Here is a 23417-nt window from a genome sequence, read left to right as displayed (position 1 = left end):
GCCCCCTCCCCCAAGCTGCTCTTAGACACCCAAAATCAGGTGTCTATGGCAAACTGCAAGGCAGCCAGAGCACAGAAGGAATCCGCTCCTCTGTGCTTCAGCTGCCCTGCATCAGATAGGAAGTTGGAGGTGACTGTCTATCTCAATAGGATTGTGCCTTAAGTGAATGAATGTTGGAATTGGGTGAATTCCAATGTTGTGCAAGCAGATGTCCACTTGTGTAGTGCAACTTTCCCCTCCTCCCTTCCCTCTGCAGACCCATGTGCATCCCCACTGTCAAATCTGCTCTGGAGGGTCCCCCAACCAGAACAGCTTTTGAGGGTGTACGGGAGGCTGCAAGTGGGATGGCGGAACCACCCCCTCCCTGTTCTGCTGACAGAAGACTTTCCATCAGTGGGAGGAGTTAATTGGATACCACCAGTGGAAGCTGGTGGCTCTAGTGTTAGTGGGTCAGTGAATCCACTCCCGGTTTTAGTCACAACTGGTCAGAACTCTAAAAAGCTATCCTAGGTGCTTCTGCACCTTGGATAGCTCCTTTAGAGTTCTGACCAGTTCTGACTGAAACCCGGAGCAGATTTACCGGCCCACTGATATCAGACCCACCAGCCTCCACCGGTTACCACCCATTGCTTTTTCACTGATATTATTTAAAAAACAACAACAGTGTGTGCAGATGTTCCCTGTAGCCTCATAGGAGAATATTTATCATCTAGTTATTTTGCCATAGTACAAACTTTCTAGCTAACATCTATGAGATAGTAAACCTGTGCCTGGACTTAGTGCCAGTTTCAGGCTTTTGAGAGCCCTTGGACAAGGCCTCTTCAATGGACTCCCTCCCTCAGTGAGTCTACCATCCCTCTGCCTTTATGACCAGCTGCTGTTGCTCCTCGTCTTCTTTCTCAGCATTGCTACCATTTACTTGCTTGCTTGGTAAGCAGTGAGCTAGTTGGAAGTGGCTTCTACTGCTCCTCCTCACATAAAGCAAGAGGCAGGGAGACAAGCAGGCTGTAACAGAGAATAGGAGGAGCAACTCCAGGGGGCTCTTGACAGTGGACCCCTGTTGGGGTGTGGGCCCTTGGCAGGTCCCCAACACAGATTTGCCACCTTCATAAGGACTAGGCCTCAATCACAGGCAGCATGTACCTAAATCCCAGATTGGAATGTTTGTTGTTGTCTCTGCTTTACCAGCGCTCCACTCCCATCCTACACATTACACTGAGGAGATTAGCTACAAGCCTTAAATCCACTTATGCCAATTCTCTTCTCTCTTACATTGCTATAAACTAGGAGCTATTCTTGTGAAGTAATGCCAGACCAGCATGGGTGTTAGTGAAAGGAGAGTCAGGACTGATGTCTCCTGACCTTTCTCCTAAAAGGATATCAGGTGTGATACCTCTCTAAAGAATCTAGCAGGTAATCTCTTAGGGGAGTGGGTGTGTCTGCTACAAACATTTCCTTCCAGTCTACCATTTCAATTGCACTTCACAGTACACTGAAAATTGTCAAGGATGTTAATTATTGGCCTTTTGGAACAACCCACCTACTTTGATTCAAACATGCTTTCCCCAATAGTTAAGGAGGCTGTTTCACCAACGGCACGGTATAATTACAGAAAATAGTTTGGTTTGGCTAACATTCTTGTATTCTGTGGGTTTTATTTGTGAGCCTAAAAGCAGCACCAGGCCCAAAACATAAATGGCTCAACTTACAAACCGAAGTTTAACGGCTTAATTCCAAGAATCAAGGTTTGCCTGTTGGAAGCATGGAAACAAAGCAAATGGCATTGAGCCTCAGTTTTAAAGGACCTCAGTGCAGGAAGCAAGTGCCTCTAGTTTTAAAGTGGACTCCCTGACCAGGCATGCAGTTTATATTACCTTCTTCCTCTGCTTGGTGTGGTGCGGATTCATAGTTACAATAGAATATTTTTAATACAATAGAATATGGTCACCTGATCCTTGCTATGGTCTTATATTAGACATTAACTCTACATCATGTCTGTGGGCTTAGACAAGGTACATGTTGGAAAGGCTGGGATGCTAAAGGAGTCTGGAAGTATAACCACCTGGTCACAGCATAGTATAGCCTTATTCACATCCAGACAGAACTACTGTAATGTGCTCTAGGTGGAGCTGCCCTTGAAAAACATTTGGAAACTTCCAGTTGGTACTGAATGCAGCTGCCCTGCTTATGTTACAACAGCTATACTGGATCCCAAATGGCTTTTGAGCCCAATTCAGACTGTTGGTGTTGGCCTTTAAAGGCTTAAGTGGTCAGGATTCCAGAGATTTAGCAGACTGCCATAATAGACTGTCATAGGAGTCTAACTGTTCAGTAAGTTCTTCCTCACAAGCACTGCTCCATCAGAAGTATGGTGGGTGGTTATGTGAGGTAAGGCATTCTTGGGAATGGCCCCAATCCTGTGGAAATCCCTCCCTAGGTATGTGCACCTCACTCCTTCCCTCCAAGGTGGTGCTATTCCATCAGGTTTTGGCATGTATGATGACTCTGGTTGGGATTTATATTGATTGCTGCTGTTTGTTTCCTCATGCTGATGGATTGCTGCTGATTTTATTTTGTTTTGACTAAGTTGTGGCCTGCCAGTGTCTTTTGGTATGGGACTTTTGAGTGGTGTCCCACTGCAGCCTGGGACTGTGGACATGTACAGATTTTGTTGGTTATTGTTGGCCTTGATATGGGTATGAAGAGTGGTTTTTAATTAGCGACACCACTGTCGTGTTATTATTTTATTTTATTTGTTTGGCTGAGAGGCAGGATTCTAATTTTTCCCACATGTATATATGAGAAATTCTGTATGGGTTAGTACTAGACCACTAAAGAAGCCCAATTTATAGACAAAACATGATTGTTATATATGAAGATGTTTATGTTCATCCACTTTACAGATGGGTTCAGAATGATGTGTGTGGTGTTTTTTGTTTGTTTTTAAAGAGGGTTATAAAAGATGCTACTTGTATCTGTAAAGTGTGTGTTTGAATTTATTTCTTTGATATTATATATTCCAACTTGGTGGTCGTTTGTTTTTTGTTTTGTTTTGGCTGCTGGGATCAACTCCCTGTCACATTTGTCTGTGGTTTAATATTTTATATTGATTTTTAATTACCATTAACCAGCTTGTGGATTTCTTTAATGAAAAAATGAGATATGTGGTGAGAATATACATAAATTAGGAATTACTATAATTCTAGAAATTATAGCAATTATGCCTGAATATTAGCTTCCAGATTCTGCCAGCATTCTGCTGTTTGGTTATATTAAAAAGAATACTTAAGTGGAATTGTCCTGGAGGTAGGCAACCTCTTAAATTCCTGGGGAGAAACACTGGAATAGGTTTACCTCCTTTATGTCCTGCTTGCAGGCTTCTCAAAGGCACCCAGTTGGTCACTATGGGAAACAGGATGCTGGAGTGGATGAACCTTTGGTCTGATGCTGCAGGACACTTGTTAGGTTCTTAAGGTTGAATCCTATGCATACTTACCTTGGGGTAAACTCCACTGGGCACAGTAGGATTTCCTTCTGAATAAACATGCACAGGATTACCCTGACATTTAACCAACTCTCTATTTGTAGGAAAAATTGCTGGCTATGCAACAAGAGAGAGAGGCTGTTATTCAGCAATATGAAAAGCTAGAAGAAGAGCTCCAGACCCTTCGTATCTATTACAGGTAATATAATTTGTATTATTGAAAATGTTTTGTCCAATAAAAAACTATGTATTTTTCTATTGCAATATTATTCCTAAGGGTAAAAGAAATGTGCATAGCAAGGAAGAGGCAATAATATCCATTAATTCCAGTTCAAGGTATTAGATACATTTTTGGTCCTTTATAGTTTCTCCCTAAAAATGCCTCAGTTACTATCTGTATGGCAAAACAGAAAGCTAGATTTATATCATTATTACTACTCTTATCTCTGATGCTTACAGGTAACATCTTGCCCAGTTCTCACCCTACCTTATTTAGGATTAAAACAAAACCTAACTCTAGGACATGATCTGCTGGATCATATTAACTTTATTGCTTGGATCCTATGATAAGGGAACTTTAAGAAGAAATGGAAGAATTTTTTCTTGCTCCCTCTTCTTCTCTGGATCCACCTACATAACAGGAACACTTTTATAGGAAGACTAGAGATATAAAAATTTCTGAAAATGTTGAAGCAATTATGGAGAAAACGGTTTTAATCCTCTCTGTAAGATTGCCAGTATAGTGATCCAGTAGACATTGTTTACCTGGACTTCCAAAACGCGTTTGATAAAGTCCCTCACCAACGACACCTGAACAAACTTAGCAGTCATGGAATAAGAGGAAGGGCCCTCTTATGAATCAGTACCTGGTTAAAGAATAGAAAGTAGAGAGTAGGAATGAATGGTAAATTCTCCCAATGGAGGGAAGTAAATAGTGGGGTCCCACAGGGATCTGTATTAGGACCAATGCTTTCAATTTATTCATAAATGCTCTAGAGTTAGGAGTGAGCAATGAAGTGGCCAGATTCACTGATGACACCAAATTATTTAGGGTGGTCAAAACAAAAAGGGATTGTGAGGAGCTCCAAAAGGATCTTTCCAAACTGGGAGAATGGGCATCCAAATGGCAAAAACAGTTCAATGTAAGCAAGTGTAAAGTGATGCACACTGGGGCAAAAAATCCCAATTTCAAGTATAACCTGATGGGATCTGAGCTTAGGGATGTCAGAGAATTCTGCCACGGATCTCGGTGAGGCCGAATGCCAGTGCATTCGGCCCCCCAAACTCCGTGGCGGAACGGCCTGCCACCCCCCCCCGCCCCCCTGCGGATCCCCCCCAGGATGAGACTTACCTGTGGCGGATCTTCTGGGCAGCGGCAGCAGCTCCAGCGGCGGCCCTGGCGGCAGCTCTGGCAGCGGTGGCAGCTGGTCTTCTGACCAGCTGCCGCCGCCGCCATTTCCAAGCTTGTAAAAAAAAAAAAAAAAGACGTGATATGCTCCGTAAAGATTTACGTAGCCTATCATGGCTAGGTTAAAAAAAAAACACACACAACGTCATAGGCTAAGTAAATCTTTATGTAGCCCATCATGGTTGGGTGGGTTTAAAAAAACAAACAAACCGCATACGCAAATGTAAGGATGGACGAAAGTCCCTTACCTGGTCCCGCAGCTGTTTTCGGTGGGGGGGGAGGCGCTCCGTTTCTCCCCCCAAAATTCTTGGCGGGGGGGAGGTGCCCCATCCCTCCCCACCGAAATTCTGGCCGGGGGGGAGCGCCCCATCTCCCCGGCCGCGAAATAAAAAAGTAAATTGTAAAAAATAACCAAAAAAAGTGATAGGCTACGTAACGATTTATGTAGCCTATCACGGCTAGATTTTCAAAGTCAGCCTTGATAGGCTACGTAAACCTTTACGTAGCCTATCACGGCTGACTTTGAAAATCTAGCCGTGATAGGCTACGTAAATCGTTACGTAGCCTATCACTTTTTTTTTTTTACTTTACTGGGAAATGGCGGCGGCGGCAACCAGTCAAAAGACCAGCTGCTGCCGCTGCCGAAACGCCGTCGAAATGCCGCTGGGACCCGCCGCCGAGAGGGACATTCGACAGAGGTAAGTCCCATCCCGGGGGGGCGGAGAATTTCCCCACCAATTTCGGGGGGCCGAATGCGTTGGCATTCGGCCTCCCGGAGATTCGTGGAGAAATTCTCCGACACCCCTACGCAAATGGCGGCGGCTACAGCCGCCGCCATTTGCGTTCCTTCTTTTTACTGTCTTAATCTACGTAAATATTTACGTAGACTATGACGGCAAAAATAAAGGGGAACACAAATAGCGTAGCGGGCGCTATTTGTGTCCCCTTTTGATTTGCCATTTTAGCCTACGTTAATATTTACATAGGCTAAAACGGTGAATGAAAAAGTGACGCAAATAGCCCCCGCTACGCTATTTGCGTTCCCCTTTATTTTCGCCATCATAGTCTACGTAAATATTTACGTAGATTAAGATGGCCAAAAAGAAGGAACGCAAATGGCGGCGGCCGTAGCCGCCGCCATTTGCGTACGCGGTTGTTGTTGTTGTTTTACCCAGAGCCCTCCGCGGCCGGAAATCCGGCTGCGGACGGCTCTGGCCTGGCTGGGCCTGGCCGGCTGCTCCGCGGAGCTGCCGCAGAGCACAGCCAGCCGTTCGAGGATTCCGGGGGGAGGAACGGAGCGCCTCCCCCCCCGGCGAGGATTCCGGAGGGAGGGATGGAGCGCCTCCCCCCCACCATAAACATAACCCGTGAACAGGTAAGTCACTTTCGAACATCCCTATCTGAGCTAGTGCTGACCGACTAAGAAAGAGATCTTGGGGTTGTGGTGGACAGCTCGATGAAAATGTCAACCCAGTGTGTGGTCACTGTAAAAAAGGCAAACTCCGTGTTAGGCATAATATAGGAAGGGAAATGAGAATAAAACTGCCAATATCATACTGCCTTTATACAAATCTATGTTGCGATCACACTTAACAATTTTGTGTACAGTTCTGGACACCGCATCTAAAAAAAAGATATTGTAGAGCTGGAAAAAGTGCAGAGGAGGGCAATTAAAATGATTAAAGGGCTGGAGCAACTCCCCTATGAGGGAATGTTACAGCAACTGGGATTGCTTAGCTTTTAAAAAAAGGCAAGTAAGGGGATACATGATAGAGTTGTACAGAATTATTCATGGTATGGAGACTGTAGATAAGGAGACATTTTTCTCCCTTTCTTATAATACTAGAACCTGGGATCATCCTATGAAGCTGAATTGTGGGAGATTCAGGACAGATAAAAGGAAGTCCTTCTTCATACAGTGCATAGTTAAACTATGGAATTTGCTACCATGAGATATAGTGATGTCCACCAATTTGGATGGCTTTAAAACATAGACAAATCCATGGAGGGGAAGGCTATCAATGGCTACTAGTCCTGATGGCTATATGCTACCTCCAGTATGAAAGGCAGTATCCCTATGTACACCAGTTGCTGGGGAACATGGGCAGAAGGGTGCTGATGCACTCATGTCCTGCTTATGGATTCCTGGTCAACAGCTGGCTGGCCATTGTGTGAACAGAATGCTGCACTAGATGGACCCTTGGTCTGATCCAGCTTGGCTCTTTGTATGTTCATATGTTCTTAAATTATTTCTTCTATTCCTTATTAAGATTATTGATCTAATGTATCCTTTACTGATAGACATTTAGGGATGCTCCAAATCAATGCATCTTGTCTAATGCATTATCTGCACTGGACAACAGGTGCTAAGGAACAGGAGGTGTTTATGATAGGTCTTGGTCCCTGGGGGGGGGGGTCAGGTACCAGAGGAGCTGTCTATGGGAGTCCTGGTTTGGGGTTCTTGGGTTCAGGCAAACAATCTCACTCCTCTGCTGGGGATATGGTCATGATGGACTTGACTGTCTCCTTCCCTTCTGTTTCTGAGTCCTGGCTGCAGCTTAAGACAGGGGTCATGTAAAAAATGACTGGCAGGGAAAGGCCTAAGAACTTTTTTTATCTTGAAAGGCTTTTGCAAGTGAGAATGAATCATTAGAGCTTCATTTCACATGGCTGCAGTGCAATATGTAGTGTGCCCCTTAGAAACAGTGAAAATTCTAGTATTTGTTGTTGTTGTTCAGTCATTAAGTCGTGTCCGACTCTACATGACCCCATGGACCATAGCACGCCAGGCCTTCCTGTCCTCCACTCTCTCCCGGAGTGTGCTCACGTTCATATTCATTGCATCGGTGATGCTATCTAGACATCTCATCCTCTGCCGTCCCCTTCTCCTTTTGCCTTCAGTCTTTCCCAGCATCACGGTCTTTTCCAGGGAGTTTTCTCTTCGCATTAGGTGACCAAAATATTGGAGCTTCAGCTTCACTATCTGTCCTTCCAATGAGCAGTCAGGGTTGATTCCTTTAGGATGGACTGATTTGACTTCCTTGAAGTCCAGGGGACTCGTAAGAGTCTTCTCCAGCACCACAGTTCGAAAGCATCGATTCTTTGGCGCTCAGCCTTCCTTATAGTCCAGTTCTCACAGCCATACATTACTACTGGGAAAACCAGAGCTTTGATTATACAGACCTTTGTCGGCAAGGTGATGTCTCTGCTTCTTACCATGCTGTCTAGGTGTGGCATAGCTTTCCTCCCAAGGAGCAAGCATCTTTTAATTTCATGGCTACAGTCACTGTCTGCAGTGATCTTGGAGCCCAAGAAAGTAAAATTTGTCACTGCTTCCATTTCTTCCCCTTTTATATGCCAGGAAGTGATGGGGCCAGATGCCATGATCTTAGTTTTGTTAATGTTGAGTTTCAAACCAGCTGTTGCACTCTCCACTTTCACCCTCAACAAGTGGCTCTTTAGATCCTGTTTGCTTTCTGCCATTAGGGTGGTATCGTCTGCGTATCTGAGGTTGTTGATAATTCTCCCGGCAATCTTAATTCCGACCTCTGAGTCATCCAACCCGGCATTTCTCATGATGTACTCTGCATATAAATTAAATAAGCAGGGCGACAATATACAGCCTTGTCGTACTCCTTTCCCAATTTTGAACCAATCGGTTGTTCTATGTCCGGTTCTTACTGTTGCTTCTTGACCCTCATACAGGTTTTTCAGGAGACGGGTAAGGTGGTCTGGTACTCCCATCTCTTTAAGAATTTCCCACAGTTTGTTGTGATCCACACAATCAAAGGCTTTAGCATAGTCAATGAAGCAGAAATAGACGTTTTTCTGGAATTCTCTTGCTTTCTCCATGATCCAGCGAATGTTGGTGATTTGATCTCTAGTTCCTCTGCCTCTTCGACACCCCGCTTGTACTTCCGGTAGTTCTCGGTTCACATGCTGCTGAAGCCTAGCTTGTAGGATTTTGAGCATAACCTTGCTGGCATGTGAAATGAGCGCAATTGTGCGGTAGTTTAAATTCTAGTATGGTTGCCTCTTATTTTCTCAGTGGACACTGGGTTTCAGTTATGTAAAGTAGCCAAAAATTTATATTTCTCCAGCTTTGTTATTTTGTAGAGGGGGGTGTGTGAAATGAAACCTCTGGCAAAAGAGCCTGGGAGAGGTGAGAATTTTGAATAACTGTCTCTTTTGGGAGGAGGACAGGATTTCCATGTACCTTTTAAGTGTAGGTGGTGGCTTTCTTTAAAACAAACAAACAAACAAACAAAACACTTACAGAAGCCCAGGACTCTTTATACAGAAGCTTCTCCAGCCTGGCAGTTCTTTCTGAATGCCCATGAGACCACATGACCCCACACTCTCCTGTAGGCATTCAGGAGGTACTCCCAGGTTACAAAAGCTTTTTTGCAAAGCAAAAGCAAATGGAGCTTTTAGAGCTTTAGAAAAATTCTGTACTTCCTTGCAGCAACACAACAAGCAAGATAAGACTTTTTCTAAGGCTCCAAAAGTCACATTTGTTCTTGTTTGCAGCAGCCCGAGACTCTGCAAATTTTTGCACAAGAAGTGCTCCCAGGCTAGAGAAGCCTTTCTGTAAAGAGTCTTGTGCTGCTGCAAGAGCACGGGGTGTTTTTCAAGTAAAAATAAAAATAGAAAGAAGATCCTTCAGCCACCTCCCAAACTTAAAAAGCCAAGTAGAAACCCAGTCCCCCTCCCAAAGGAGAAAATTATTCAAAATTCTCCCCTTCCCTACAAAAGAAGCAGAAAAAAATGTCTCTTTCGCAGAGAGAGAAAAATCCCAAAAATAGGGGACAAGGTTTGGCACAGCACTAATATAAAGCATATACACTGTAGGTTTTTTTTGCCAGTGCAGGTCTACATGGCAAACTGATTTTAAAAAATTGGCTTTCAAATTTGAAATATAATGAAACTCTTTTTTGACCTAAACAAACTAGAATCTTCTTCTTAAGTAATATAATTTTCATAACAGAAGATACACAGAAAAACCGACCATACCTTCTTCATATATTCTTCTGTCCCATTGTATCATGGGAAAGCAATGTCTTGCCTTCCTTGAATGTATAGCCTTGCCCTATAAGAATAAATTCTAAAAACACACATAGGTCTTTCCCAATGTTACACTGATAGTATAGGCTTGCTGCTGGGGTACGTCTTCCTCCAGTGCCACCACAGTAACATTGGAAATATAAGATCACATGGGAGGAGTCCATGATGCAGCTACTTCCTGTGCCATCATCCCACAAGCTGGGGCAACATTCATGTAAGAACAAGTCATATATGACCCAAGGTTTCTGATAGTACCAGAGTGGTACGGGAAGGAAACCTACTACAGTAGCTCCCAAACCATTGATGTCATATAAGAAGGGATCCTTAGTCTTGCTTCATAAAAATATTAATTGCACTTTGGTGTTATACTCAAGTACAAAACACATAACACTGTACCCAATATGAGGTGAGCACACATGGGATATATGCATGTATTCATGGGGGTTAAGGCAATCAGTGGTTACTAGTCATGGTTCCTATATACAGTCAGGGCCAGAAATATTGGAACAAGGATAACTGTTTTGGCAGTTGGCCTCTGTACACCACCACATTGAAGTTGAAAGGAAACACACCCAGATGGGAGCAAAGTCAGGACTTTCAGCTGTAATTCAAGGGGTTTGACCAAAGTGGGGCACTAACCATTCAGGAAGTACAGCCAGTGGCATGCACACACACCCATCGTTGGTGGCTCATAAGTAATGGAACAAATGGCTGACAAGCAGCTGCATGGCCAGGTGTAGCCTGTTTCCTGGGTACCCCATGACCAATCAAGGCCTGGAGGTGGTTCTGAGTGTTACATTTGCATTTGGTAGTTCACTGGAACTCCCAACATGAGGTCCAAAGAGGTGTCCATGTGAGTGAAGGAGGCCATCATTAGGCTGAGGAAACAAAATAAACCCATCAGAGAGATAGCAAAAACAGTGGAAGTGGCCAGTACAACAGTTTGGAACATCCCGAAACAGAAGGAATTAACTGGCAAGCTCAGCAACAGCAGAAGGCCTGGAAGACCACGGAAGACAACTAAAGTGGATGACCGCAGAATTCTGCTCATGGTGAAGAGGAACCCTTTAACAACATCTAGCCAGGTCAAGAACACTCTTGCGGAAGTAAGCATGTAATTGTCAACATCTACAGTCAAGAGACGGCTTTATGAATGTAAATACAGAGGCTTCACAACAAGGAGCAAACCACTGGTAATGCTCAAGAATAGACAGGTCAGATTAGCCTTTGCCAGCAAACACCTAAAAAAGCCTGCCCAGTTCTGGAATAAGATTCTTTGGACTGATGAAACCAAGATTAACTTGTACCAGAATGATGGGAAGAGAAAAGTATGGCAAAGGAAAGGAACAGCTCATGATCCAAAGCATACCACATCATCTGTCAAACATGGTGGAGGCAGTGTTATGGCATGGGCATGTATGGCTGCCAGTGAAACTGGGTCACTGGTGTTTATTGATGACCTGACTGCTGATAAAAGCAGCAGGATGAATTCTGAAGTGTATAGGGCTATACTTTCTGCTCAGATTCAGCCGAATGCTGCCAAACTGATAGGATGCCGCTTCATATCGCAGATGAATAATGACCCAAAACATACAGCAAAAGCTACCCAAGCGTTTCTCAAGGCAAAGTGGGATGTTCTTCAATGGCCAAGTCAGTCACCTAATCTGAGCCTAATAGAGCATTCTTTACACTTACTGAAGACAGGACTGAAGGCAGAAAGACTCACAAACAAGCAGCAGCTGAAGGCAGTTGCAGTCAAGGCCTGGCAAAGCATCTCAATGGAAGAAACTCAGCATTTGGTCATGTCCATGGGTTCCAGATTTCAGGCAGTCATTGACTGCAAAGGATTTTCATCCAGGTATTAAAGGCAATCCTTAGGTTTGAAATGTTGGTTTGTTCCATTGCTTATGAGCCACCAATGATGGGGGTGTGTGCATGCCACTGGCTGTACTTCCTGAATGGTTAGTGCCCCACTTTTGTCAAACCCATGAATTGCAGCTGAAAGTCTTGACTTCGCTCCCATCTGGGTGGGTTTCCTTTCAACTTCAGTGTGGTGGTGTACAGACAGAGGCCAACTGCCAAAACAGTTATCCTTGCTCCAATATTTCTGGCCCTGACTGTATTACCTCCAACACTGGAGGCAGCATGACTATCCATATCAATAGCTGGGGAACATGAGCAGGAGGGTGCTATTGTACTCATGTCCTGCTTGTGGGCTTCCCCTGGGCCATGGTGGAAATAGAATGTTGGACTTCGATCTGATCCAGCACAGCTCTTGTTGTATTCTATGCATGCATTTTCCGGTTGCCCTTTTAAAGCACATAGGAGTAGCAATGAAGAAATGATTGGTGATATGATTGCTTATCCTTTCCAACTCAAATGTTTGTGTATTTGCTGGGATATTTGAAAGACTCTGTTTGAACTGAACATTTCAAACTAATATGGAACTTATTAATGGCAGCTAAGTTTTTAATAGCTACCTAATGGCATAACTCCAAGTCTCTAACAATTAAGAAATGGGTTCCAAAAGCATGGCATCTTGCCTTGACAGCTAAGTTCATTTACAAGAGGGTAAATAGAATTGTGAATCATTTGAAATGACTTGGACACCATTCATTAATTATATGCGTGAGTATTATTAATGGGTGTTAATTCCTATCAACCATTTTCACTGTTGTCTTAAGTGCAGAGGTGCAGCTGGGTTTGAGGGGGGCCTAGACAAGGTGCTTTCAGGAGGCCACCCTTCCCACTTTGCCAGCCCTGTGTTTTGTTTTGTTCTTAACCTACTGACGATCCATGGCAGCAGCTACTAGTATTATCCCAGCTAGCAAAAGAAAATACAGCAGTTGCACATTGGCTGCATGCCCCCAAAGGCAGCAATTAACTGGTTCAGTTCATTGCCTGCTACTCACACTTAGGAAAATTCCTCAGTGCCTCAGTGCCTATCAGGGGGACGTTTGCACCTATGCCCCATGGTACAGCTGTAGTGGTGCCACTGCTTAAATATATTTATAGATTGCTTAAGGTGGTTATTTTTGTATGCAATTAGACGTTAAGATTTTGTATCTATTGTTATACACAAAGGCTGGATCTACACTTACCGCCTTTTTTTCACTTCCAGTGAGGTTCCACCGCCTGCCTTTCACACTACACAGTAGCCGCCTCGAATTGGAACCGGAATTTCCCACTTCCGTGCTCCTGCTGTCAATACCCTAATATCCCAGTATTTCCCTTTAATGTGCTCTGATTTTCCGCCTTCGCTACCGTATCCGGTCATAGTCCCCTCCCCCGCCTGTCCATATACAGCAGTGTTTGTATTTCCCTCCTGTCCAATCACAGCTCACGACGGCCCCATATCTTCTTCCAGCTACTGATCGCATAGCTTCCTCAGCAGCCCCCATTTCCTCAGCAACAAGCAAAGGGCTGGATGTGTGCACGCTTGTCTGATCCCTGATGCTAAGCAGGGTCATCCCTGGACGCTATTTGCAGACGCTACGCTATTTCCATTCCCCTTATTTTCGCCATCTTAGTCTACGTAAATCTTGACGTAGACTAAGACGTGCCAAAATAAGGAACGCAAACGGCCGTGGCCACCGCCATTTGCATACGTGCGTTGTTGTTGTTGTTGTTTTAAAGTCAGCCGTGATAGGCTACGTAAACATTTACGTAGCCTACCACAGTTTTTTTTTTAAACCTAGCCGTGATAGGTTACGTAAATCTTTACGTAGCCTATCACATCTTTTTTTTTTTTTTTTAACTGGAAATGGCGGCGGCGGCAGCCGTTCGGAAGACCGGCCGCCGCAGCCGCACCGGAGCCGCTGCCGCCAGGAAGATCCACCCCAGGTAAGTCTCGTCCCGGGGGGGCGGGGGGGCAGGCCGTTCCGCCACCAATTTCGGGGGGCTGAATGCGCTGGCATTTGGCCTCCCCAAGATCCGTGGCGGAATTCTCTGACATCCCTACTCACATGTATTATAAAAGCGCAATGGCTGGAAACTTCAAGCTTCACATCAGGCTCAGTGTTCGCAGGCAGTATCTTTGGGCAGCTGCCAGTGCCCCAGTGCCTCAGCACGGTCTACCACTGATACCTGCCTTGGGGCCCCTTTTTGAAAATGTTTTCATCTTCTGGTGGTGATGGAGCTGTGGCCTGCCATCTAAATTTCCCATAGTGTCCCAGAATGACAGTACTAAGGGGCATTCTGGATAATTGAGGTGGCAGCCCTCAGACGCAGCTGGCCAGGGCTCATCAGAGCGCTCCCACTGCCACCACCAAGAAAGCCCACCAGGTTTCACTGATGTAGGAGGGGGCCTGCCATAGGCATTTTGCTGAGGACCTTTCAAACCTGGAGCTGGCACTGGTTCACAAGTGTTGTAGCCCACGGGTTCAAAGGCATTTCAATGAGGACAGATTTCTGAGAACAATCACATAGGGCTTTTATCCAGAGACCTCCCTATATTTAAAAGTGATTCCCCCCTTTTTTAAAAAAAAACACCTCCCTAAAAATATAAGAAAGGGAAAAGTGGGGGTGGAGAAATATAAAAAGGAATCTACCTCAGTGCCATGAGCCAAGAAAAAGTTGGCTGCGAATGAAGACAGGCAAGCCTGTTCATTTGTATTGGGAAAGGTTGCCATTCATCTGATTCAATACCTGAAAACCATCCCTGAAACAATACTTTATGCAAAAGTTAGAAGTAACAGTGTTGCCAGTTTAACTATTCTAATTTTCTAACCGCGGTATTCCCTAGGTGATGATTAATGCAAATCATAAAAACCTGTATACCGTGCAAAGGTTCTGCTAGTATTTGAATAATCCATCCTCCAGAAAAATGAAATACACATCAAGTACACCAAAATGCATCATGAGAATGTTCCTAGAATAACAGTATACAAATACATTAAAGCTCTAATTTTGAAAAATGGCAGGGGGAGCAATCTTATGGCCCCTAGGCATTGTCTGAGGGGCCATAAGATACCACAGATCCCCCACAACCCCCCTCTCCCACAACCCCTCACAGTCGACATGGAAAGAACCACTCTGGCTGGCCTCCAAGGCTAAAAAAGCGACCTCAGAGTGGGGGAGAGGGGGCATTTCGGTGGGCAGGAAGGGAGGAAACTGGAGAGGCCAGGATACAAGTTATCCTGATCCAACCACCTTCCCCCTCCAAAGCCCCAGCTAGATGGGCAGAAAAGCCTGTCGTGTGAAAAATGCAGGGCAGGAGCACGGGGAGGCAAATATCACCTCTGCCACTCCTCCCACCCTGCACTGGATGATCGGAAGTGTCTGAGTTCAGGGGCTTCCGATCATCAAGGGCACAATCAATAGGACTTTGCTCTTAATTAATCCCCATAGCAAGTAGAATTATTATTAGTAGACATTGGCTCCTTGATTTGATCCACCTTGGGTTGTACTTGAATATCTAATGTTTCCATTACCCGTTAAATTAGGCTTTCCTACCTTCGTTTGTCCTTGATCATTTTGCTGAGTTACATGACTGTACCATCTTCAGGTGTTGCTGGGCCTGGGTACATGGGGCAATTAAACTTAGGAGGAACTTCCATTGATGTCCATGGAAGCATTTTTTTCTGAGCCTAATTTGTAGGGGGGGGTGATTTTCTTCTGGAAAGGAGAGGGGGAAGGGGAGAGAGAGATGATTGGGGGGAGAAGATAAAGAATATGTTTATTGCCCTCCTAAATGGCAAAATCATCTGAGATGGAGGTGCTTCTCCATGTATCCTAGTAGATCCTGATGTGTGCATTGGGGCGGGCCAGGGGAGGGAGTATGGCTGCTCTTGACCATTGTGCATCTCCCTGCCCTGCATTGTGGCATATGGAGAAGTGGGGTTAAGCGTACGGCTACCTGCTCTGGTTGTGTCTTCTGTGAGCTTATGTATGCGTTGTCGGGTGGTGGGAAAATTCACACTCCCCACCACATAGAGAAGCAACGCCAGAGAACTGGAGAGAGCCATCCTTCCACTGCCGCCGCCTCTTCCCATTATCTCTCCAGGTTCCCTCTGACTCCTCCATGCTACCCAGACCTTGCTCTTTTTTGCACATTTTTTCACATCTGTTTACAGACATTGCAAATTATAACTAAAGAGAACTACTGATCTGGGGGTGGGGTGCAAATTAATTGAACAATTTCTTTTGTTTGGGATGATTCAGATTAGGAATTAATTGGCTGGCCTTGCCTGTTGTGGAATTTGAATAAATCCTAGTAATTAATTCTAATTTTGCATATAGAGATACAACTTAGCATATGAAAACATTATACAGATTTGTGTCCTGTGGGTCGGAGCCCTGAATCTTTTAAGTGCCTAGCAGCACGCTTGGCTGTATTTCAAGGAACTTGAGAGTCTGACTTTTAAAAACCCTGTTTTGCACAGAGTCTCTTTTCAAGCCAAATCTAAAGGGGCCCTAGCACGAGTGGAAGGCACTTAAGCTTATGCGAGAGGGGTCTGCAATTGCTGCCAGATCCTCCCTCCATCTGCAGCCCCCTGCACCATACCCAGTGGACACTTAATGGTCTGCAACAAGGAGGAGGGCATGAGAAAGTTAATTTTCACAACCAGAGTTCCATTTGTTCCCCGACCCGGTGGCCTTCAGATGTGTTGTAACTACAGTCCCCATAATCCCCAGCCAGCAATAGCAGCCATGTTGACTATGAATGATGTAGTCCAACACATCTGAACAGCACCAGGGTGAGAAAGGCTGCATACTACCTTCCCTGCATGCCCTGTTTTTTGTCCTTTCCTAAGTGATAAATTCCATGGCTGTTTAAAACAAATTAGTGCATTTTAAAGTTTTAGTTTCTTTTCTATAGCAAAACAAGAAAAATCCCAGTAGCATAGCACTGTGTATGTGTGTAGATATATATATATAATATACACATACATACATACGAGGCCTTATATTTAGATTAGAAAAATGCCCATCATTATGATAAACCTGCTGGTGTATATAGATGGAGGGATCCCAGGGTGGTGCTCTGCTTCTCAGTTCCCCCTGTCTTTAGTAGCTCCAGCATCTGGTATGAGCTGAAGGTTTGATAGCTCTGAGCTATATGCCCCAGTCTGTAAGGAAATAAAAGAACCCCCAACTCTCTCTGTATTCTAGGACTATGAGGTACAGTCAGGGCTTATACTCTTAATTTTTTCAAGAATATAAAAGGCCAGCTATAAGAGACCTCATTATTTAAGAAGTTTGGCCAGCTTTTGCCCTTAAAAAAGAGGCTTGATAAACAGGTTAGCTTATCTGATTGATAACTTTCCAGGCAGGGGCCTTCCCAGACCGGTTGATGCCAGGAGTTTAAAAAAAAATTAACAGTCAAATGTATCCTACTTCCTTCTTTCCCGTTTCACCTTTTAATCTCTTTCAGCTCCTCCCTTCTTCACTGACTTAAAATTTGCTGAGCCATTTACATCCTCTTCCCACTGCATTATGGGACATAGATTCTAACCCCTTTCCTTTTCCTGTAGTCTGTACAGGCCATTTTCCTATTTCCTACTGTTGAGCATACGAAGTATTTTAGATCCCTGTTCTTGTGTCCTAAGGATCTCTGGCTTCATGAGGAGGGAGATTTATCAGCTTTACTGAATCATAATTTTATCCATAATAGCCAAATATAACACATTATGTTAATTGCACTTTTTAAAAAGTGTGCTTAATTTTATTTTGAAGGAAAAGCAGCTGTGGTGGCCCTGATCCAATTGGAGCCTTCCACCAGTTTCCCATTGAAACTGCTATTTGTTGCCTCTGAAGGTGCTATTTACTGCCCTAACAATATTTGCCCTTGCTATTCAAACTAAGGAAAGAAAATACTAAAACATCAATAATGAAGAGTCTTTAAGGTGGCCCTGTAAAGATGGACACATTTATTATGGCATAAACTTTCATGAACTCAAAACAAAGTTAAGGAAAAACAAATAAATGAATACTCTGCAGCATCCTTTATTACATAAACTAATAGCAACATAAAACCACACAAATTAAAAAAAAAAACACCTGAAGAGGCCTGTGAAATACGTTATAACATAAGCCAAATACGTTTTGACACAAAAGTATTAATCAGTGGCTTAATATGACATCACAAGACTCAACAAATCTGTAAAAAATAAAAAGTCAGCACTTCCAAAATAAAACAATATATTTTTAAAACCGAACACATACTCACCAGTAGGCTTTGGCTCTTGTATGGAAGTGCCGAACTCCTGCCAGGTATACAGATCTAATAAAATAAATAAATAAAAATATTACAAGAAGAAAGAATGAACTCTTCAAACACCTGTTGTATATGACTATCCAAAACAGACTGATAATTTTCAAAAATCACTGATTTGAATCGTATACATACACGTATCTGTTGTCTCAATTCCTAGACCACACAGTTAGCTTTCTTAAAACTTACCACTGAATTACTTTTTAGTGTGGCTTTGATAAAAACTTTCCCAAAGCAATTAATATAGCCTTTTGTTCTTTGTACCTTTTGGGGGAGGGATTTTCCCCTCCAAAGCTTATACCCTAATAATGCATGGCTGTTTTTGTTGTTTTTGCAGTGACAGACTAATGTGACTACCCCTCTGGAATTTATTAAAATATCACGTTTTCCTTTTGCAGGAAACATTTTCTTTCATAAGATCCTTTTGCGTAGCCCCGCCCCTTTACTTCTCTTTCGTCACTGCAGCATGTGGCACCCAGGAACTGGCTTTTTACATAGCAGGAATGTGAAAAGTTGAAAGTCAAGAATATGAAAGAGGGTGTGTGAACCAATAACTGAATAGGTGGCAGAAATGGGTTTGTTTTTTTTAATGGGTCAGTGACTTTCTCATGAAAAGGGAAGCATTTGATCAGAAGGGTGTTTTTCTGTAACAGAAAAGGTTTAAGAAGGCCTCATAGTCCAGAGATGGGCCGAAGGTAGATCTCCGGGTGCTTTGCAGTAGATATGCAAGGATTTTGCTGCCAGTCATTTAACAATAGCAAGAAAATGATCCATCCCACCCTCACTAAATTCCTCTGGCATTTTACACAAATTTAGTCATAGAACAATACGAAAAATTTAAAAGCACCGTCTGAAAATGTGCATTTTCCCCATAGGCTAAAGCATGAAAATGAGCAGGGGGGGGGGGGATTTGCGCATTCTTGCAAGTACAGATTTGCGCAAATTTGGAGAATTGGGGGGAAAGGGATTCTGTCAATGAGCAGACGATGGAACAAAAGGCACCTGACAATCCACGAAACGCAGACAGAATGTATTTTACAAAATCCATACATCCCTAGGCAAACCAAGCATTGCCCTCTGAGGTGCTTGAGCTTCAGATTTCTAGCCTGTGGGCAGTCCCTTCCAAAGTGCCCATTCCAGTTCCAGATCAAAACATGGGTAAAATAGGACTGTGGTAAATATCAGGGGCTTGCAACATGGTGCCCCTGGGCACCTTTACCTCTCCCACTTTTTCTGGTGGGAGCAGTAAAGAAAATTAACACATTTTCTTACTGGCAGCTAGAATTGCTGTAAAATAGGTTTCTGTTGATGCTGAAAACTGTGGATTTAAAGGAGTTCTTTAGTTCACTGGTGCTCAAAACCCACCTCTGCCTTGTACTCAGTCTTTTGGGCCAGTTACTTGTCCTTTGCCACATTTCCTAAAGCAATCATTTTGTGGCAGTGCCTAGGATAGTTTCTCAAATTGCCAAATGTGCCCGCAGCCCAAAAAGGTTGCCTACTTGTGGTATATATTAGAGATGCTGGAGAAATCCGCTGTGGAGTCCAATGAGGCTGGATTCCCAAGAATCCAACCTGCAGAGTCTGCAGCAGAACGGCTCCACTCATCTCCAGGTCCTTTGGACCTCTCATGGGATGGCTCTCTGCCATTATAAAAGGTGTGACAGGCTAATGGCGGCTGCCATTATCCTATCATGGGAAAATTGCAGCATATTTTACGCCATTTGTGGCTGTAAAAAACCTACTTCTACGTAAATTCTGGCTGTTTACGTTCCCCAACCTGATGCCCTCCGGATGTTTTGGACTTCAACTCCCACCAGCCCCAGCCAGCATGGCCAATGGTCAGGAATGCGGGGAGTTGTAGTCCAAAACATCTGGAAGGCACAAGGTTGGGGCAAGCTGCCTAAATTCTTGGGGGTTCCTTTTGTTGACTTACTCAGGCCTCTGCTTTCCCTCCCACAATCCCAAGCTGTTCAAAAACAAATCCATTTCCGATGCAACCCCAACTCTTACAGTCAGAACAAAATGGAACGTAAGTGTAGATTTTACATAATTGCTTCTAAGCACAGCATTTGGAGTTCTTCAAATATCTATCATCTATCTATCTATCTACCTACCTACCTACCTACCTATGGCACATAGCTCACACATCCCTGCTTATAAATGTAGGGGTGTATTGAATGTTAGTCTAACTTAAGTGCTCTTCATTTCTAAGTAGGACTGACATTGGATATAACTCGTAGTGAGGATGATAGAAACATCTGCTGTTGTGCTGAAACTGAAGTGGCTTTCCCAGAGGAGATGGCCCCTCGTTTATTGAACTCTACTTCTGTCCTATTCTCCCTTTAACCTTTGAAAAACCATAATACTATCATGCCACAATAAGCTTCATCTTGCAGTGCAATCCTATGCATGACTACCCAGATGTTAGTTCAGCTCTGTTCAATAGATTGCTCCCTAGTAAGTATATTTAGGATTGCAGCTCTAATAAAAACATCATTCTGAGTTATTGTACTGTATTGTATTTATTTTATTAAAACATTTATACCCCACCACTCAGGGCAGCTTACAACAACTTTTAAAAACCACCATTTTGTAAAAACAACAATCAACCAAGGAAACACGTTCAGCAATTAAAACCAAACCTGAAGGCATCATCTGCCACATACCACAGAAGCCTGCCGGAATAAAATGTTCTTCAGTAACCAGTGAAAAACTGTGAACGAGGTGGCCAATTGTACTTCACAGGGAAATCCATGGGATAAACTGGGTGCCACCACTAAGAAGGCCTTTTCATTGCCTACTATACTATAATTTTTCAAAGTTATTGCTGACTAGAAAATGCCATCTCTTATTATTGCCCCTTTAAAAAAAAATGGCCTGGGAATTTGACATTTACATGAAATTAGAGATTAGTGGACAAGGGGACGGCAGAGGATGAGATGGCTAGATAGCATCACTGATGGAATGAATATGGACTTGAGCATGCTCCGGGAGAAAGCGCGAGACAGGAAGGCCTGGCGTGCTATGGTCCATGGGGTCATGAAGAGTCGGACACAACTGAACAACTGAACAGCAACAATAACAATGGAGATTAGAGGACAGTTCTGAAATTTTCTTTGTGGAGGGGCTGTGGGGCAGGACATGCTGGCCCTTCCCCCTCCAACCTTCCCACATTGAGCAGGAAGGTGTAAAGGGGATTGTAAATGCATTCGGTTACAGGAAGGCAGATGTTGGTTGAACATCAGGAAAAAAACCCTAATGGTCAGAGCAGTCAGGCAATGGAACCGACTGTCTAGGAAGCTGTTGGGCTCTCCGTCACTGAGGGTATTCGAACGGCCATCCCAAACATCTGTCAGGGATGCTTTAAACTGCATTCCTGCACTGAGCAGGGGGTTGAACTTGATACCTTAAAGGCCCCTTCCAGCTCTGTGAATCAGGCACCCTAATAGCACAGGGTCTCCAGTTGCAGGGACTACTGCAAGAGTGTTTGGCCAAGCACACTTCCAATCCCTCTTTAGACCTTCCTGCTCAATACTTGAAGTTAGAGGTGTAAGGGGTAGGACCAGTGTGTGTGGCCCTATCGCCCCTCCCCAGGTACAGTTTCCCCAACACAGTGCCCTCCAGTTGCTTTGGACTCCAACTCCCAGCATTCCTGAACACTGGTCATGCTGGCTCGGGCTGATGGGAGGTGAAAGTCCAAAACATCTAGAACTCACCAGTTTGGGATGCGAACATACATTAAAGCAGGGGTGGGGAACATGTAGCCCTCCAGATGTTGTTGACTGCAACTCTCATCAGCCCTAGTCAGCACAGCCAACAGTGAGGGATGATGGGAGTTGTTGTTCAACAACATCTGGAGGTCTACATGTTCCCCATTCCTGCTTTAAAGAGAGTATTTTGAGTAGACTGTTTACTTCCTTTCATGGCTTCTGACCTATGTCTTCTAATTAAGAGTGGAATTATATGCATGTCTGCTCAGAAGTGTCATTGAGTTCAGTGGGACTTACTCCCAGGTAAGTGTATAGGAGAATGTGTGGTGTGTAGCAGAATTTATAGGAAAAGAAAATGTACACACATAGGGTTGGATCCAGATTTAAGCTGGATCAACTGCTCTGGCAGAAGCGGACTTTCCCACCCTGTCCTTCCCACAGCAGTCCCTCCAGCCCCCTGAAAGTGCTACACAGCGAGTCAAGCGACCATGTTGAGTAGGGTGAACTGTGGTGTGGCAGTAGGGGGGGATCCCCCAAAATCAGGCAGAGGAATCTTCCATGAGTGAATCCCTTCCCCTTGCGGAATACAGATCCTGGATCCAACCCACAGAAACTAAGCTAAGTTTTAAGCCTGCTAATGTAACTATTCAGGTTTTATTTAATACTATATTATTTATTTAATATTATATTATTTTCTTTTGTTCATAGCATTTTGGGGATATGTTTGAAGTATACAAATGAAAATTGATTGCTGTAATGATTTGCACACACACACATACACTCAGAATAGAAAAGGTATCTGGGCTTGACAGTCTCATTTTTATGCTTCAGGTTGCCTGCTCCACAAAAGACCCATCAAGTGTGTACAGGGTGGGAGGCTAAAGGCGGGGAAGGAATTATCTTTTTCTGTTTTTCCATAAAGAAGAGGTCTTTGTTTACCTACTCTGTGCTGTGGGACACAATGTGATATGTCTCGATTTATTCTCTTCGTATGAAAGAACCTAACCCAGTGCAACCTGATATGGCACAATTTAAATGGGGCAGAGGAAAAGTAAGGATATGCCAAGTGTGTTGTTTGCATTTCATTATTTAAAGAAAATCAGTGTCCGCTTATGATGCCCTTTTATGTGTTTTAATTTTATTTAATACTATATTATTTATTTAATATTATATTTTCTTTTGTTCGTACCATTTTGGCACGAAGTATACAAATCTGGTCTTGCAAAAAAAGTTAGTCTGGGTCTTTACAATCTTGGATTCTATTCATTTATCAATGCACTTGCACTAAATCCCTGATTTAATGCATATTTCTGTGCAAAGTGCACACTAAAATATACGGTTAGATGTCCCATGGCTGCAAAAAGGAACAGAGGGAAGAGAAAGAAGATCAATCTCCTTCTAACCAGGTGTTTTTTATTATTATGGGGGTTTGAGTGTTTATTTTCTGTTAATGAGACGGGCTAGAGTAGAACTAGAAATTTCTAGAAGGACATAGAGTTCCCAAGTCCTTTGTTTCCCTTGTAATTGCTAATGCAG

General features: G+C 43.7%; 1 protein-coding gene across 17 annotated transcripts in view; it reads left to right on the top strand.

Annotated features, from left to right (window-relative positions):
- MIPOL1 (mirror-image polydactyly 1) overlaps window positions 1-23417 on the top strand; it is a 305293-nt gene that overhangs the window by 197593 nt on the left and 84283 nt on the right. For all 17 annotated transcript variants that reach the window (XM_084843264.1, XM_084843223.1, XM_084843148.1 and 14 more), the window contains one exon: window positions 3589-3683. In XM_084843264.1, the coding sequence (XP_084699390.1) occupies window positions 3589-3683 (95 nt within the window). The remainder of the gene's footprint in view (window positions 1-3588; window positions 3684-23417) is intronic.

The sequence above is a fragment of the Heloderma suspectum genome, chromosome 1, assembly GCF_057233095.1.
Source record: "Heloderma suspectum isolate Gila_16-S chromosome 1, 16-S_ref, whole genome shotgun sequence".
In the NCBI taxonomy this organism is placed as follows: Eukaryota; Metazoa; Chordata; class Lepidosauria; order Squamata; family Helodermatidae; genus Heloderma; species Heloderma suspectum.
The sequence above is the reverse complement of the archived record's forward strand: the minus strand, read 5'-3'. Positions and strand labels throughout refer to the sequence as shown.